The sequence below is a fragment of the Trichoplusia ni genome, chromosome 3, assembly GCF_003590095.1.
Source record: "Trichoplusia ni isolate ovarian cell line Hi5 chromosome 3, tn1, whole genome shotgun sequence".
In the NCBI taxonomy this organism is placed as follows: domain Eukaryota; kingdom Metazoa; phylum Arthropoda; class Insecta; order Lepidoptera; family Noctuidae; genus Trichoplusia; species Trichoplusia ni.
In genome coordinates this window covers 6,380,628-6,394,504 of record NC_039480.1, presented here as the reverse complement: position 1 = coordinate 6,394,504, position 13,877 = coordinate 6,380,628, and the positions used below count along the sequence as shown (strand labels likewise).

General features: G+C 38.0%; 1 protein-coding gene across 2 annotated transcripts; it reads right to left on the bottom strand.

Annotated features, from left to right (window-relative positions):
• Positions 1–3,264: 3,264 nt before the first annotated feature.
• Positions 3,265–13,762, bottom strand: LOC113491648 (ran GTPase-activating protein 1). Of its 2 annotated transcripts, XM_026868721.1 has the most exons (13): positions 13,561–13,762; positions 12,322–12,509; positions 11,446–11,580; positions 10,717–10,869; positions 9,691–9,860; positions 8,422–8,524; positions 7,784–7,895; positions 7,204–7,299; positions 6,686–6,838; positions 5,444–5,553; positions 4,448–4,645; positions 3,897–4,001; positions 3,265–3,503 (listed from the first exon to the last, which is right to left on the bottom strand). In XM_026868721.1, exons 1-13 carry the CDS (start codon positions 13,670–13,672, stop codon positions 3,336–3,338), a joined length of 1,803 nt encoding a protein of 600 aa, XP_026724522.1. In that variant the 5' UTR covers positions 13,673–13,762; the 3' UTR covers positions 3,265–3,335. The 2 variants fall into 2 exon arrangements, with proteins under 2 accessions (XP_026724522.1, XP_026724523.1); XM_026868722.1 differs by lacking the exon at positions 3,897–4,001.
• Positions 13,763–13,877: the final 115 nt, after the last annotated feature.

The window sequence follows — 13,877 nt, the reverse complement described above, 5'->3', positions numbered from 1 at the left end:
AAACTATCATGTCCACAGTTTACGAAGATAGCTTCATCAGCTACACAAGCGCAATGTTGATCCGTCTTGTAGAAAAACATGGTAGACATTATAATCTTTAAATAAAGCAATGTTATGCTTTCTTAATAAACAATTTCCTCACAAAGTATTCCCCGTGGTAAAGTAGCCCACAGGGGTCTCAATCTAATGTGTGCAGACTTTTCTAGAAGACATCGGACATCAGACATCACAGTGGACAAAAACCTGTTTCTACCAATCATCTGGAGACCAGTGAGGGCAGTCATACACTAGAGGCCCGTACTGCTAGTATCTTCAGTGGTTCCAATCGATATTAAGCTTAAGACTGCCTAGCGAGGGATGTGTTTCTAAAGATCTCCCTATAGGACTAACATTTTGGAGATCCACTATTTGTGTTTTCCAACTTTCACATGATACCATCTATTCTCAAACTAAGCATAGCTTGTATTATGAGTACTAGACAACTGATAAACATACTTATATATTTCCAAACACATACATAAATTACACCCAGACACGGAACAAACGATCGTGCTCATCACACAAACATTTGTCCTGGGTGGGAATCGAACCTCCGGTATAGCAGTCAGGGTCACTAACCACTAAACCAACAGGCCAGTCAAAGTAATGCTTGTTCTTGTACTTTCAAGCTTTGTACTTGTAGAACCCTAAGTTGAGGGCAACTTATTATACTTTAAAAAAACATAACTTTTAGTGTGTATTTGAAAAAAAAACGAATAAAATTAAAATATAACGTATAGGTAATACAAAAATAAATCAAATAATGTTTATTTATTTCATGTTTAGTATAAAAAATCACATCTAATCTTTTTAGTACCTAATAGGGATGATGACTGGGTATAAAAAGAAAAAATCTCATTAGTCCCTCAGTTAGATAATTGAAAAGTATGAGACACGTATTTTTTCCTTTTCAGAAAAACTAGAATTGACAAAGATTAACTGCTTTAAAGTTTAGGAGTGGGCTTGTGACGTAACGATAGAGTAAAATTTATACTCAATCGTGACGTCACGCGTTAGTTTCATTCACTGTAATTTGGTCAATTTATGGATGCGGGACAAATGAAAAAATACGTATCCATTATTATACAAAAAACTACAAGACGGACACTGCAAAAAAAAATTGTCGTCATCCCTATTAAATGAAGTATACTTGCTAGTTTCAGCATTAGTTACTCCATGAGCGGAACACCTAAGGGATATACTGTTAAAATTAAAATAAAACAACAATTTACCGAATCGTAATATTTATTGATGAGAGAAATGTGCACAGCACATATTACAAACACAATTAATTTTGTATATAAATATACCGAATGATATTTACAATAATCGCACTGAATTATTAATGACATTCTCGTTATAATCACAATAAATACATGTAGTTTGTTGTATTGATAAATAAACACATTTTTTTAGAAAGAAGGGGCTCCCCTCCAGCACTAAGGAATTGAATTTGAAAACAGTATATATTATGTATAATTATACATGAATATAATCAGATATCAAAACCAATAATTGACATTGTGTAACCAAAAAATCATTTATGTTTTTGTAATAAATCATCGGGGTGACGTTTTCTACACCTGAAAAAAAGCCGTAAATTATAAAAAAAGTATTTTTTTTACACTTTAAACTCCATAATTATAAATACTTGTACTTTTCAAAATGGGCCTTTAAACAAACTCTCTGTATTTTCACTCTTGCCACAAGCTGGGCCCCGACTCTGCTATTAACAATTGCAATGGCTGATAAATGAATGGCATTTGAACTAAATTTGAAACTATTCCAATACTCAATACTCAATTATTTATTGCGTTCCATAATTTACACCAAGGTCTTAAAATCTAATAATACAGAACCATTATGGACCCTGTCGGGCACAGCAAATATCTTAGGAGGGAGGAAGCTGTAACAAATAGCCTTATATATAATCTATATCTATCTATCTATACTAATATATAAAGCTGAAGAGTTTGTTTGTTTGTTTGAACGCGCTAATCTCAGGAACTACTGGTCCAAATTGAAAAATTCTTTTGTGATGAATAGACCATTCATCGAGGAAGGCTTTAGGCTATAAACCATCACGCTGCGACTAATGGGAGCTAAGATATAATGGAAAATGTAAAAAAAAACCGGGCAGGTATACCTAAATCATAACTTATATCTTCTACCCACGGGGACGAAGTCGCGGGCAACAGCTAGTAGTACATTTAACCAACAATCCTTACTGAATTTCCATGGTGTTGGAAAATTGCTTAGAATAATACGAATAGTGTCAATTTAATCCAATTTCTATTCATTCATCGGCCATTGTAAATAACAGAATTGGGGCCCAACAGAACTGCTACGTCATTCTTGCGTACAACTCATTGTATACCGCGAAGAAGTATGTTTGGAACGAGTGGATGACAGGATGTGTATGTGGATGTGTTTAACCTTACAATTAGTCGATAAGTTAATATATTGTGTGTATATTATTTAATACTCGTTCCAGTGGGTTGTTCGTGAAGATTTAAAAATAAGTCACGACAGAGGACTACGGGCGGGGTACACTCTGACACCAGGGGGTACATCAACTGTACGATAGGAGGCGATACTAATTCCTTCAATTCCATCTTATTTATGTTTATAGACCAGTAATTATCGTTTACAACATGATTTATTTAAAACTACTAGCTATTGCCCGCGACTCCGCCCGCGTGGACTTTAGGTTGCAGAACGTGGTGGTTTCCGTTTCCAAGGGAATGCCGGGGTAAAATATAAAATCAAAATACCCATCCGTTGTACCCATATTTCATTCTATTAAATAATATTTATAAGCCCTTTTTTCTGTCTATTTCAAAAAACAAGTTTTATATAAACTTTGACCCCTATTATTGTTCTTTACAACTATTTTTTCTAATTAAAAAGCCTACGTCCTTTCTCAAAGTCTAGGCTAATTGTGTATCAAATTTCATTACAATCGGTTCAGTAGTTTAGGCGCGAAAGCGAGACAGACAGAGATACTTTCGCATCCCTCTAATATTATATTTAAACGTAAAAATATATATGTACAGATGTTTGATACTCTTTCACACACAAACTAGAAACAGAATTTAGAGGAAACTTGGTACAAAGGTACTTTATAGCCAGAATTAACACATAGGATAGTTTTTATACTGATTTTACGTTCTCAATCATTTTGATTTGTAGCAGGCAAAGCCGCTAACAACAGCTAGTTTCAACTAGTATATATCAGTATATTCGGGATAAAATAACACACAACAATTTCAAAAAAATAAATTAATTTCAACGTTTTATCGGCACAATTGTTCAGCATATGGTATTGTATTCTTCTTGCTCTGAGCAAAGAATCTTAGTGTGTCTCGCAGGGCGCTCGGGAAGTATGGCGCGTCGATACAACGGGAGAGGGCCGCGTAGCAAGGGCCTAGGGACCAGCGTATACGGCGGTTCTTGTCTTCAGACTGTAACAAACAAACAAAAATTATTATTGTTATACTACATACGAATGACTTCACGGATAACCGAGTGGTTGAGGTCACCACACCAATCCCACTGAGCGCGACGTGTTGAATCGATCCCCGCGTAGGACAAGCATTTGTGTGATCCACGAATGCTTGTCCCGAGTTTGGGTGTCTTCGTGCATGTGATTTTTATGTTTGTAAAACCCCCGCGACACAAGGATTAAATTCCTTAATGCGGGAGTCGCTTTTTCAAAAAAGAAAAAGAAACGACCGTGCTCATAACACAAACATTTATCCTGGGGAATCGAACCCACATCCTCCGGTATAGTATCCAATAACTAATAGACCAGTATAGTTGTTCTCAAGAATATTGGTAAGCAGGTAGTAACCGACTTTGTCAGGTGAAGCACCCTCCCCGCGGCTGTCAGTCGGATGGGGAGCGTCTCCGGAGGAGGTCGGCAGGAGCTGGCCTGACCACTCCCAGCTGCTGTCCTCCTCCTGAGGAACGGAGAGGGTGAGGGAGGTGAGGATAGGATATGGATGGGTATAGGATAAGGTCGTGTGCGATTTTGATGTATGGGGATATATTTTGTAGGATTTTAGGAGTTTGGCACTAATGTGGTAAGAAGGAACCCTATTACTGATTTTGGTATCTGTCTATGACTCACCACGCTGTATCTCAGAAACTGTGATAGATGTACAGATGATGTAGTTCGCTATAATAATAAATACTAAACAGAAAGATTGAGGTTTTTAAATAGTCACAGTCAAAAAAATCTTTTATTTTTTCATACATTTGTCTGTAGCCACCCTAAATATATTTGTTACCCAACTAATTTGTTTCCTCTGAACTAGCTTTCAGTGTGCTACTTGAATTAACACACAATTAACACTCCATACTTCTTAAAATAAAGGCTTCTGCCCAACAATGGGCCACAACTCACCTTAATCAATCCCAGCGCTGTCAACATGGAATTGGCCAGTAGCCAGGCAGCGGCCCGCTGTTGCTGGGCACGTTTGACCAGCAGTGGGAACATGTGTGGGCCTAGCGCGGCCGCCCGCGCGTGTGTTAGCGACAGCCCGCACACACAGAAGGTAGCGTCCACGTAGGCCTGGATGAGAGCGGCCGGGTCTTGTATCGACTGGAGAAAGAAAGAGATAAAATTAAATAATCTAAGAAGAGTTAATTTTCAGTCTAACTGGATACAGGTAGTATACCTTAGTTTAAGTACCTAGTTAAAAATAAATAACAATCCTAATATTAGCTTGGTCACCCATCCAAGGACAGACCTCGTCGAGGGCTGCTTAACTTGTGATCGGTTGACACGCGCGGCTATTAACTTACAGTATAGTATATGGTATTTTATTTGTGATTTTTTTTAATAAACTCCCGCATTAAAGCATTTAATCCTTGTGTCTTGGGTTTCACAAACATTCAAGTCACATGCACAAAGACACCCAGACTCAGGACATAAACCATAATATGTGACCCAAGTTTCTTCTATCTGTTGAGTGGTGATTTATTTGCATTTTCCCACGTTTCTATACACTCACTTTTCTCGTTTGTTTGTCGTTCCGGTTGGATTTTTACAACTCAATTTTGAGACACTTCCCGATAAGCTAGCAGGCTGTAATTTTCACGGTAGCTTTAAACCCGACGACAATGCAATTTGCAACTATAAAAAAGGGTGGGTCGATTTTAATAAAATTTGAACGGAGCGCGGAGTGACATTTAAAAACATCGGTTTTCTGATTTTTTAAATCTGTTAATTTTCATTATCATTCCCCTGCCCTTATCCCAATTATTATTTGTGTTCCGCGCAACATGTCTTCTTCCATACCTTTTTATCTGACGTCATCTCACTAGGAACCCTCTTTGCAGCCATATCGTCTTTACACAATCCATCCATCGTTTCCTTGTTCGAGGTTTAGATATTTACCTGTAAATGTGCATCTATCACGTCCACGGCGTTGTCTCCAAGTCTGTCTAGGTTTTCAGCGGTCGGCTGCAGCAGGAACCTGCCTACATCTGTCTCCACCTCCTCCACTCCTGAGGGTCACAGCATATTATGAGGATCTTGAATTATACTACATATATAATCTAATAGTCTGTATGTTCGTTATCCAGTCAAAGTTTTAGGTTTGAATCCATGCTGCAATGACTTTTTGAAACTGTTATTTTGTTGTTACAGATAATATTCCACAACTTTCACACATCGCCATCTAGTTTCAAACTAAGCAAAGCTTGTATTATGAGTACTAGACAACTGATAACGTAAACATACTTATATGTTTGTAAATACATACATATATTATAGATAAATTACACGCAGACACAGAACAAATGATTGGTTACACTCTGACACCAGGGTGTATTTCAACTGTGTGATAAGAAGAATTTAAAGATTGAACTTAAATTGCAGCATTATAATATGGATATTTAGGAGAGGCCTATGCCCAACAGTGGACCTCATTAAGCTGAATAACTAAAAGAAACGCTTACCATATCTGTTGAACAGTTTGCCAGCAGATATCAGACAAGAAACAAATAAACAAAAATTTAAACGGAGACTTAAAAAGTACTTGTTAAATAATATGTAAATACATACACATGTGTATAACTTTTATATGTATAATATATGTGTAAACTTAACTAAATTGCGACTCGTCCACAGACAAACCGATAAACCGGTTTTGTGGAGCACTACATATTGTAATTGTATATTTAACGAATAAAAATAAATAAATAAATAAATAATAAATAAATAAATGAATACCTAATGACATATAGTAATATATTATTTTTAAAAGAGTCCTAATGGAGTTTCTTGCCGGTTCTTCTCCATAAGAATGACACTTTGGAACCGTGCAACTAGAGTCAGTAATGTAACATTTTGAAAGTGAATCGAAAACGGCCTATTTGATTTGATTTTAAAGTAACTATCGTGAGAATTATGGCGGGGTCACGTGCCGAACTGGACGCAAGTCGAACTAGTCACTTGTCCAACTAGTCATAAATCAAACTGGCCGCGAGTCCAACTAGTCACTACTAATTGGTCGCGAGTCATTTTACTCTTATCCAGCCACGTCAGCTCATGATTAAGGACTCCAGTTGGGTCCGAAACTAGTCGGGCTACCCCGATACATACGCCTGAGTAAACCGTTACATCATATATAATTACCTGAGGTATCGAGTGTGATCTCCTTCGCGAAGTCCGCGCTACTGTCGTGATGCTGAGCGTCCTCCGTGGCACTGTCCTCCGAGTTCTGTTCACCATCATCATCACCGTCATCATCATCGGAACCTGAGTTGTCTTCTTCCGAGTCTGTTACATCTGGTAGAAATAGGATAATATTGTAATATACTGTTTGTATTAGATGAGGCTTGCATAGGCCGTAGATATTGGCACGGGAAACAGGAGGCCTATGCCTAGCAGGGGGAGGACAAAGGCTGTGGATGTATTTACTATATACATAGGGTTTGTATGTCGAATCGAAAATGATCCCACGGGAACATAAAATCGGGATAAAAACTATCCTATGTGTTAATCCTGGTCCATACAGTGGTTTTCGTTGTTTGGTGCCGAAACGGTAACCGAATCCCAATTTCGGCAACGGTCGGTCACTATAATCTAATCTATATAAGGGAAGAGGCCTATGACCAACAGCGGGCTGTGTATAGGCTGGTATCAGTACTCACACTCGTCCTCGCTCCCCTCTCCGTCGCTGAGCTCTGCGCAGGCCCCGAGCTTGTCTCTCATGGTCTTCTTATTACCGACGCCGCCTAAACTGTTGCCTGTGACAAACAAACATACATAGTCACTATTAATTTTTATTGGCAATAGAGTATATGACAAAAAAAAAATGATTTTAAAAATCTACGTTTTTAAATGTCACTCCATTTAAATTTTATCAAAATGGGTCCAGCCGTTTTTATAGTTGTAAATTGCATTGTCATCGGGTTTGAAGCGACCCTGAAAATCTCAGCCTGCTACCTTATCGGAAAGTGACTCAAAATTGAGTTGCAAAAATCCAACCGGAAAGACAAACAAACATATAAACAAGAATGTGAATGTATATAAAACCGTTTAAAAAACTTGGGAAAAAACTGTATAAACAAGTTTTGGGGAGTATCGTATCTTGTTGCCCAGGTAACTGTGTTGAGGAGGTCAGATAGGCAGTCGCTCCTTGTAAAACACTGGTACTTAGCTGCATCCGGTTAGACTGGAAGCCGACCCCAACATAGTTGGGGAAAGGCTGGGATGATAATTATTACTTACCAGCTAAAACGACTCTGCTGAGACGATCGTTACTATCTGGTAGAGCTGTGATAGCATCTACAACCTCCATACAGGCTTCGCGACCGATCTCGTTGTGACTTAGGTCCAGAGACTGTTAAAGAAAGGTTAAGCAACTTGTAGTAAGGTTTGGAAATTGATGGGTAATTAAATATTATAGATTGGAGTGTAGATTTAGATTGTATTATAGATTTTTGAGATTTTTCTAATTAGGATATAATGTGTAGTCGACAAGTTGTTTTGCGGTAAAGGAGAGTGTCAAAGTAAGGTTAAGCAACTTGTAGTAAGGTTTGGATGTGGATAGGTAATAAAAAATATTGATTGTAGTGTACATTTTTGAAATTTTTCTAGTTAGGATACAATATGATAGTCGAAAAGTTGTTTTGTGGTAAAGGTGAGTGCCAAAGAAAGGCAAGCAACTCATAGTTAGATTTGGAAATGGATGGGTAATTAAAAAATATTGTTTAGAGTTGTACTTTTTGGGATTTACATTAATATAGGATTGAATTTGATAATCAACAAGTTGTTTTAGAGTAAAGCAACAATTCCTAACGTTACTAATATGGATGGGTGTGTGACACAGTTGCAATCTTAAACCATAGAGGGTAGTATGATCTTACCTCTAGAAGTAGTGAGTTGTCTTTGAAAGCCTTCGCTAGAGCCTTAGCGCCTTTGCTTTTTAACAGACAGTCTCCAAAATTGATGCTTTTCAGGTCTTTCAGACTGAAATAAAAATATATTTAGATAAGTAGATAACACAGAATTTGATGATTATGTTTTTCTAATAAATAAATAAATGCGGACAACATCACATGCATTGTTCTGAACCCAAAGTAAGTTGCTAAAGCACTTGTGTTATGGAATTCAGATACAACGAAGGTACCACAAACACCCAGACCCGAGACAATGTAGAAATGTGAATTTTTACATTGACCCGACCGGGGATCGGACCCGGGACCTCAGGACCACGGAGGTCGTCAAATGCTATTTATCTTTCTCTTTCTCGCGGGGGATTTCACAAACATTCAAATCACATGCACAAAGACACCCAGACTCAGGACAAGCATTCGTGGATCACACAAATGCTTGTCCTACGCGGGGATCGAACCCGCCACCGCGTGCAGTGGGTTTGGCGTGGTAGTATGTATATTGATAATCGATTTGTAACTGGTGTATAGTAAGGCCAACGAGACGAGATAAAAAACGTAAACAAGCGGACCGTTACTGAGTTACATTGCGATAGCGAGGGATTATTATCCCTGTCCTTATCACTCGTACGCGCGTATATGGCGTGAGTTGCTCGATGACAGCTGTCGTTATGTGTCTCGTGGTACAAGAAAGCAGTCAGTACGGCAGTTGTCAACATTTGGTCCGCCATGTTGTGAACAAGTTCATTCCTTCATTTTTTACAAACTTTATTCGAAGTTCGGAGGAGCTCGTGGCTTAGCTATAACCGCATAAGTGATTCGATTACAGGTTAAGCTACGCTTGACGCGGTTGGTCCGTAGATGGGTGACAATCTTTGTCATAACGAGTTCCTCAGTGTTTCGTAAGGCACGTTAAATTGTGGGTCCCGGCTGTTATTCCTTCATCTTTGACAGTCGTTACAAGTAGTCAGAAGCATGAAAAGTCTGACAACCAGTCCAACCAAGGGGTATCGTGTTGCCCAGGCAACTGGGTTGAGGAGGTCAGATAGGCAGTCGCTCCTTGTAAAACACTGGTACTTAGCTGAGTCCGGTTAGACTGGAAGCCAACCCCAACATAGTTGGGAAAAGGCTAGGCCGATTATGAATTGTTTATTCGAATAAAAATGTTATGAATCCCTGAAAGTTTATTTACATTCTTTATCTCGTCTCGTTGGCCTTACTATAGTAGCTTCGGTCACTTACTTAGGTAAAGCGTCAGCTATTGCGGCGGCCCCTTTAGCGCCCACCGTGTTATCGTTAAGGTTGAGTCTGGCGAGCTGTGAGTTCCTCTTGAAGGCTTGCGACAGAGCTGATATTCCCACGTGGTAGATGCCGTTCTGAGGCATCGCTAGCTCTTCCAGAGTGCCCATGTTCTGTAATTATTTGATAGTAAATTACACAGCGCCATCTAGTCTCAAACTAAGGAAGGACAACTTACTGATAAACATACTTATATATTTCTAAATACATACATACCTATACTTCTATACTAATATATAAAGCTGAAGAGTTTGTTTATTTGAACGCGCTAATCTGAGTTCAAATTGAAAAATTATTTTTGTGATGAATAGAGCATTCATCGAGGAAGGTTTTAGGCTATATACCATCACGCTGTCACTACTAGAAGCTAAGACACAATGGAAAATGTGGAAAAAGCAGGGCAGGTATAAATCATAAGTTATATATTCTAACCACGCGGACGAAGTCTCGGGCAACAGCTAGTTATAGATAAATTACATCCAGACACAGAAAAATTATAGTGCCTATCAGACAAATATTTGTCCTGGGTGGGAGTCGAATCCACAACCTCCGGTAGTGAAAATATTAGGATGGAGAAAAGATATAACATAATTTATGGATTTCTTGCCGATTATTCTGAATAGATATTTTGGAAACCGTGCAACTAGAGGCAATAGTGTAATAACAGTGCCTGGAAATCAGCCTATTTGTAATAAAAACCTTTTTTTTTAAACAATATTTTCTCTCTAAAACAAAGAAGCGTAATTCCGCGAAAAATTTATCGAGCTTTTCGTAAATAATTCGTATTTTTAGTGAATGCTCCCCGGGTGACGGCGAACCACGCTACGCCACTGGTTTCAAACAATAGTCTGTGTGAATCCTACGAAAGGTGTACTCTCCGAAAAGCGAGACATTAAAATTTGATTTAAAAATCGGGACGCCCCGTCAAAATCGGGACGTCTGGCAACGCTGACTGGGCCTTAAACATACCTGAAACACTTTAGCGAGTGCAGTAGCTCCATCGTTCTCCAGCCTGTTCCTTCCAGCTATGAATATCTTGAGCTTGCGAGGCCGGGCTCCGAGCGCCTTCGCCAGCAGCCGGCCGCCGGTAATACCCAGACCGTTGTTGTTCAGTCTAAGCTCCTGTCGATAAAGAAGAAATGGTTAATCAGTCTGCCCGTTAATCACCTGCAAAGATGTCGAAACGTCGGGAACTAAAATCTAAAATTAAACCGCGATAAAATCCGTAAAAGTAGTTTCATTTCAATGTCTAACATTCGCGTAAACCTAAGAAACCACTATGGTTAAAATTGGTACAGCATTTTAGTGTGACGTGACATGGATATAAATTGAAGTTTGTTTATGAGAGTCATATGTCTTATTTAGGGTACTTCAAGGGTAAAAATGGTACCCAATTACTAAACGTATAAAGCCTATGTATTTAAGTAAAAAAATATTCATAAAATAAAACTAAAAATACCCTCTCCAATGAAACCTTTCAACCCCAAAATCTTATTTGTAAATTGATCGATTTTTTCAAGTTGTCTAAGCCCTTTAACACCAAACAAATCATATTCACTCAATTTTAGTAATTTTTTGTATGGCACCCTATACCTAAATCACTCCTTGTGTAACACATAGCTGAATCCGGTTAGACTGGAAGCCGACCCCAACATAGTTGGGGAAGAGGCTAGGCCGATGATAATAAAGGAATCTTACCTCCAACTCACTGCACACATCACTTTGTAAGAGCTTCGCTAGTCCCTCAACTCCAATAGGTCCAAAGGCGTTGTCACTGAGGTCCAACACGCTGAGTCTGGCACCGGCTGTTATCATGCCGTCTCCAAGGGCAGCCTGGGGAAGGAAATCAATTGAAATAGATACAAGAAGATAGTGAAGAATGTATTTATATAGCACTTGGTCATATTTTAAACTAGCTATTGACAACGAGAATGATTCCAAAGCAACATAGAATCGGAATAAAATCTAGCCTACTTGATAATCCAGGTTATAAAACTATACGTAAGTGTACCAAGTTTCGTCTGAATCCTTTCAGTGGTTTTTGCGTGAATGAGGAACAAACATCCATACATACAAACTTTCGAGTTTATAATATAAGTAAAGTATGAATTAAATGAATTCTGTGAACAATTAGCAAAATTTGGATGGATAATTCTTTATTAAATGATGTATATGTATATTACTTTCACGCAAAACTCACTGAAGGGATTAAGAAGAAACTAAGTACACAGATAGTTTAAAACAGAGGCTGTAAGACCAGCTATCACAACTCGCTCCAGAAGAATTTTCCGGTTTCACCGGAACATGCGGAAAACGCTTCTGCGAGTTCTGATTCCGAGGGAACCACCGGATGGGCGGTGTCGCTGTGGGAGGCCTTCGAAGCGGTGGTGAGACTATCTAAGCATTTACTGCTCTGGCTGAACGGAAGATTGTAGAAGTATTTGCAGGAGGCTTTTGCCCAGTAGTGGGAACACCATAGGCAGATAAAATAAACGGTTCCTTATTATTTTAGATTTGTAACCGGAGCCACTCGCAACAGCTAGTGTTCAATACATCATACTTATACTCCCTTACCAAGGCTGGAGGTATCTCCGTCTTCATCCGTCCAGTGAACATATCCGAGAACCTCGCCACCTTCAGCTCAGGGTGTTGTTGCAGAGCTTTGGAGATGGCCTCGGCCGCAGACACCCCGAGGGTGTTCCCCGTCAGTGTCAAGTATTGGAGGTTTGGACATGAGTTGATTGCGTCTACTATCGGTTTTGCTGTGAACAATAAAATGTTGTTTTAATGATTAGTTGTATGCAACTTCATCTGTTTCGTAATGAAGATATGAATTGGTTTAATAGTTTTAGACTTTAGACATTTTCTCCTTGTTTTTCTAACAAATTTCATGACTGCTCAACTCCTTTTTATTATATCATGATGATATTTTATTTTATGATATGTGTATATCTTATAGTATTCCTTTGGCACCTTTTGCTTTGTAAATTATGATCTGGTATATTACAATTTTTTTTTGAAATTTTTGTACGATTGTTTTTCAATTTTCTACCCTAGATAAAGTTTCAATTTTGTCCTAAAATATATTTCGAGACCACTAGCTATTATAAAAAAGGCATGCCCATTTTAAAATGCGACATCGGGTCATTCTATGTTATGCGGTGTTTTTAATAAAATATACATTCAAGTGGCCTAGTATAATAAATAATGAATTTGGGTGTACTTGGGTACTAGATATGTACATTCAAAGCAAGTACTTATGTAACTGGGTTGAGGAGGTGAAATAGGCAGTCGCTCCTTGTAAAACACTGGTACTTAGCTGCATCCGGTTAGACTGGAAGCCGACCCCAACATAGTTGGGAAAAGACTAGGCCAATGATGATACTAATTTACCCATATAATCAATCAATAATAATCCTGCTTTCTTTTATAATTATTATTCTTTGTTTATAACTTTTTAGCGTATTTCCTCCCAAGACAGGTATTTAATGCTTACTTCAAAGGAGGTCTCTATAAAAGATTGACTATAAAGGTTAAATTGTTGTTTTTTATTTCATATTAAATAATAATCAAATAGTTTTTCCTGCATTAATCATGTCATTGCAAGTGCAAACTAATGACGGATTACAAAGAAAATGCCATCTAATATTATCAATATAGGTTATGTTGTGCAAAATTTAATTTACAGGTGGAAACGCAGATTGTAGCGAATTTAATTTCAGTTTGCCGTGTTTGCAGGTAAGCTACTAAATATATCGAAGGATTAAGTGCATTATTTTAATGTAATTATGTAAAATAAGTTTCATAAAATACCATCATTTGCTGTGTCCAATTTTAACGATTTTCCAGAAAAGTCTACACCAGTTGTAGGCTTGCCGGAGTCAGATAAAGCTGCGTTGATCGAATTAAAATCAAATGTCGACATTTTGAGTTCACTTTTTAACCTTTTTAAAATTTAATATCAATAAAACATGAAAACAATCACACATTCAACGAACTTTTTTAAATTTTACGTCATCGTTACGAAATTTAATTTGTTTGTGTCAAAGCGTTGTCTTCTATCTTTGTCTAATGGTTCTTTACAAATGAGATACACATATTTCAGCTAATGCTTAGAAATGTTTGATTAC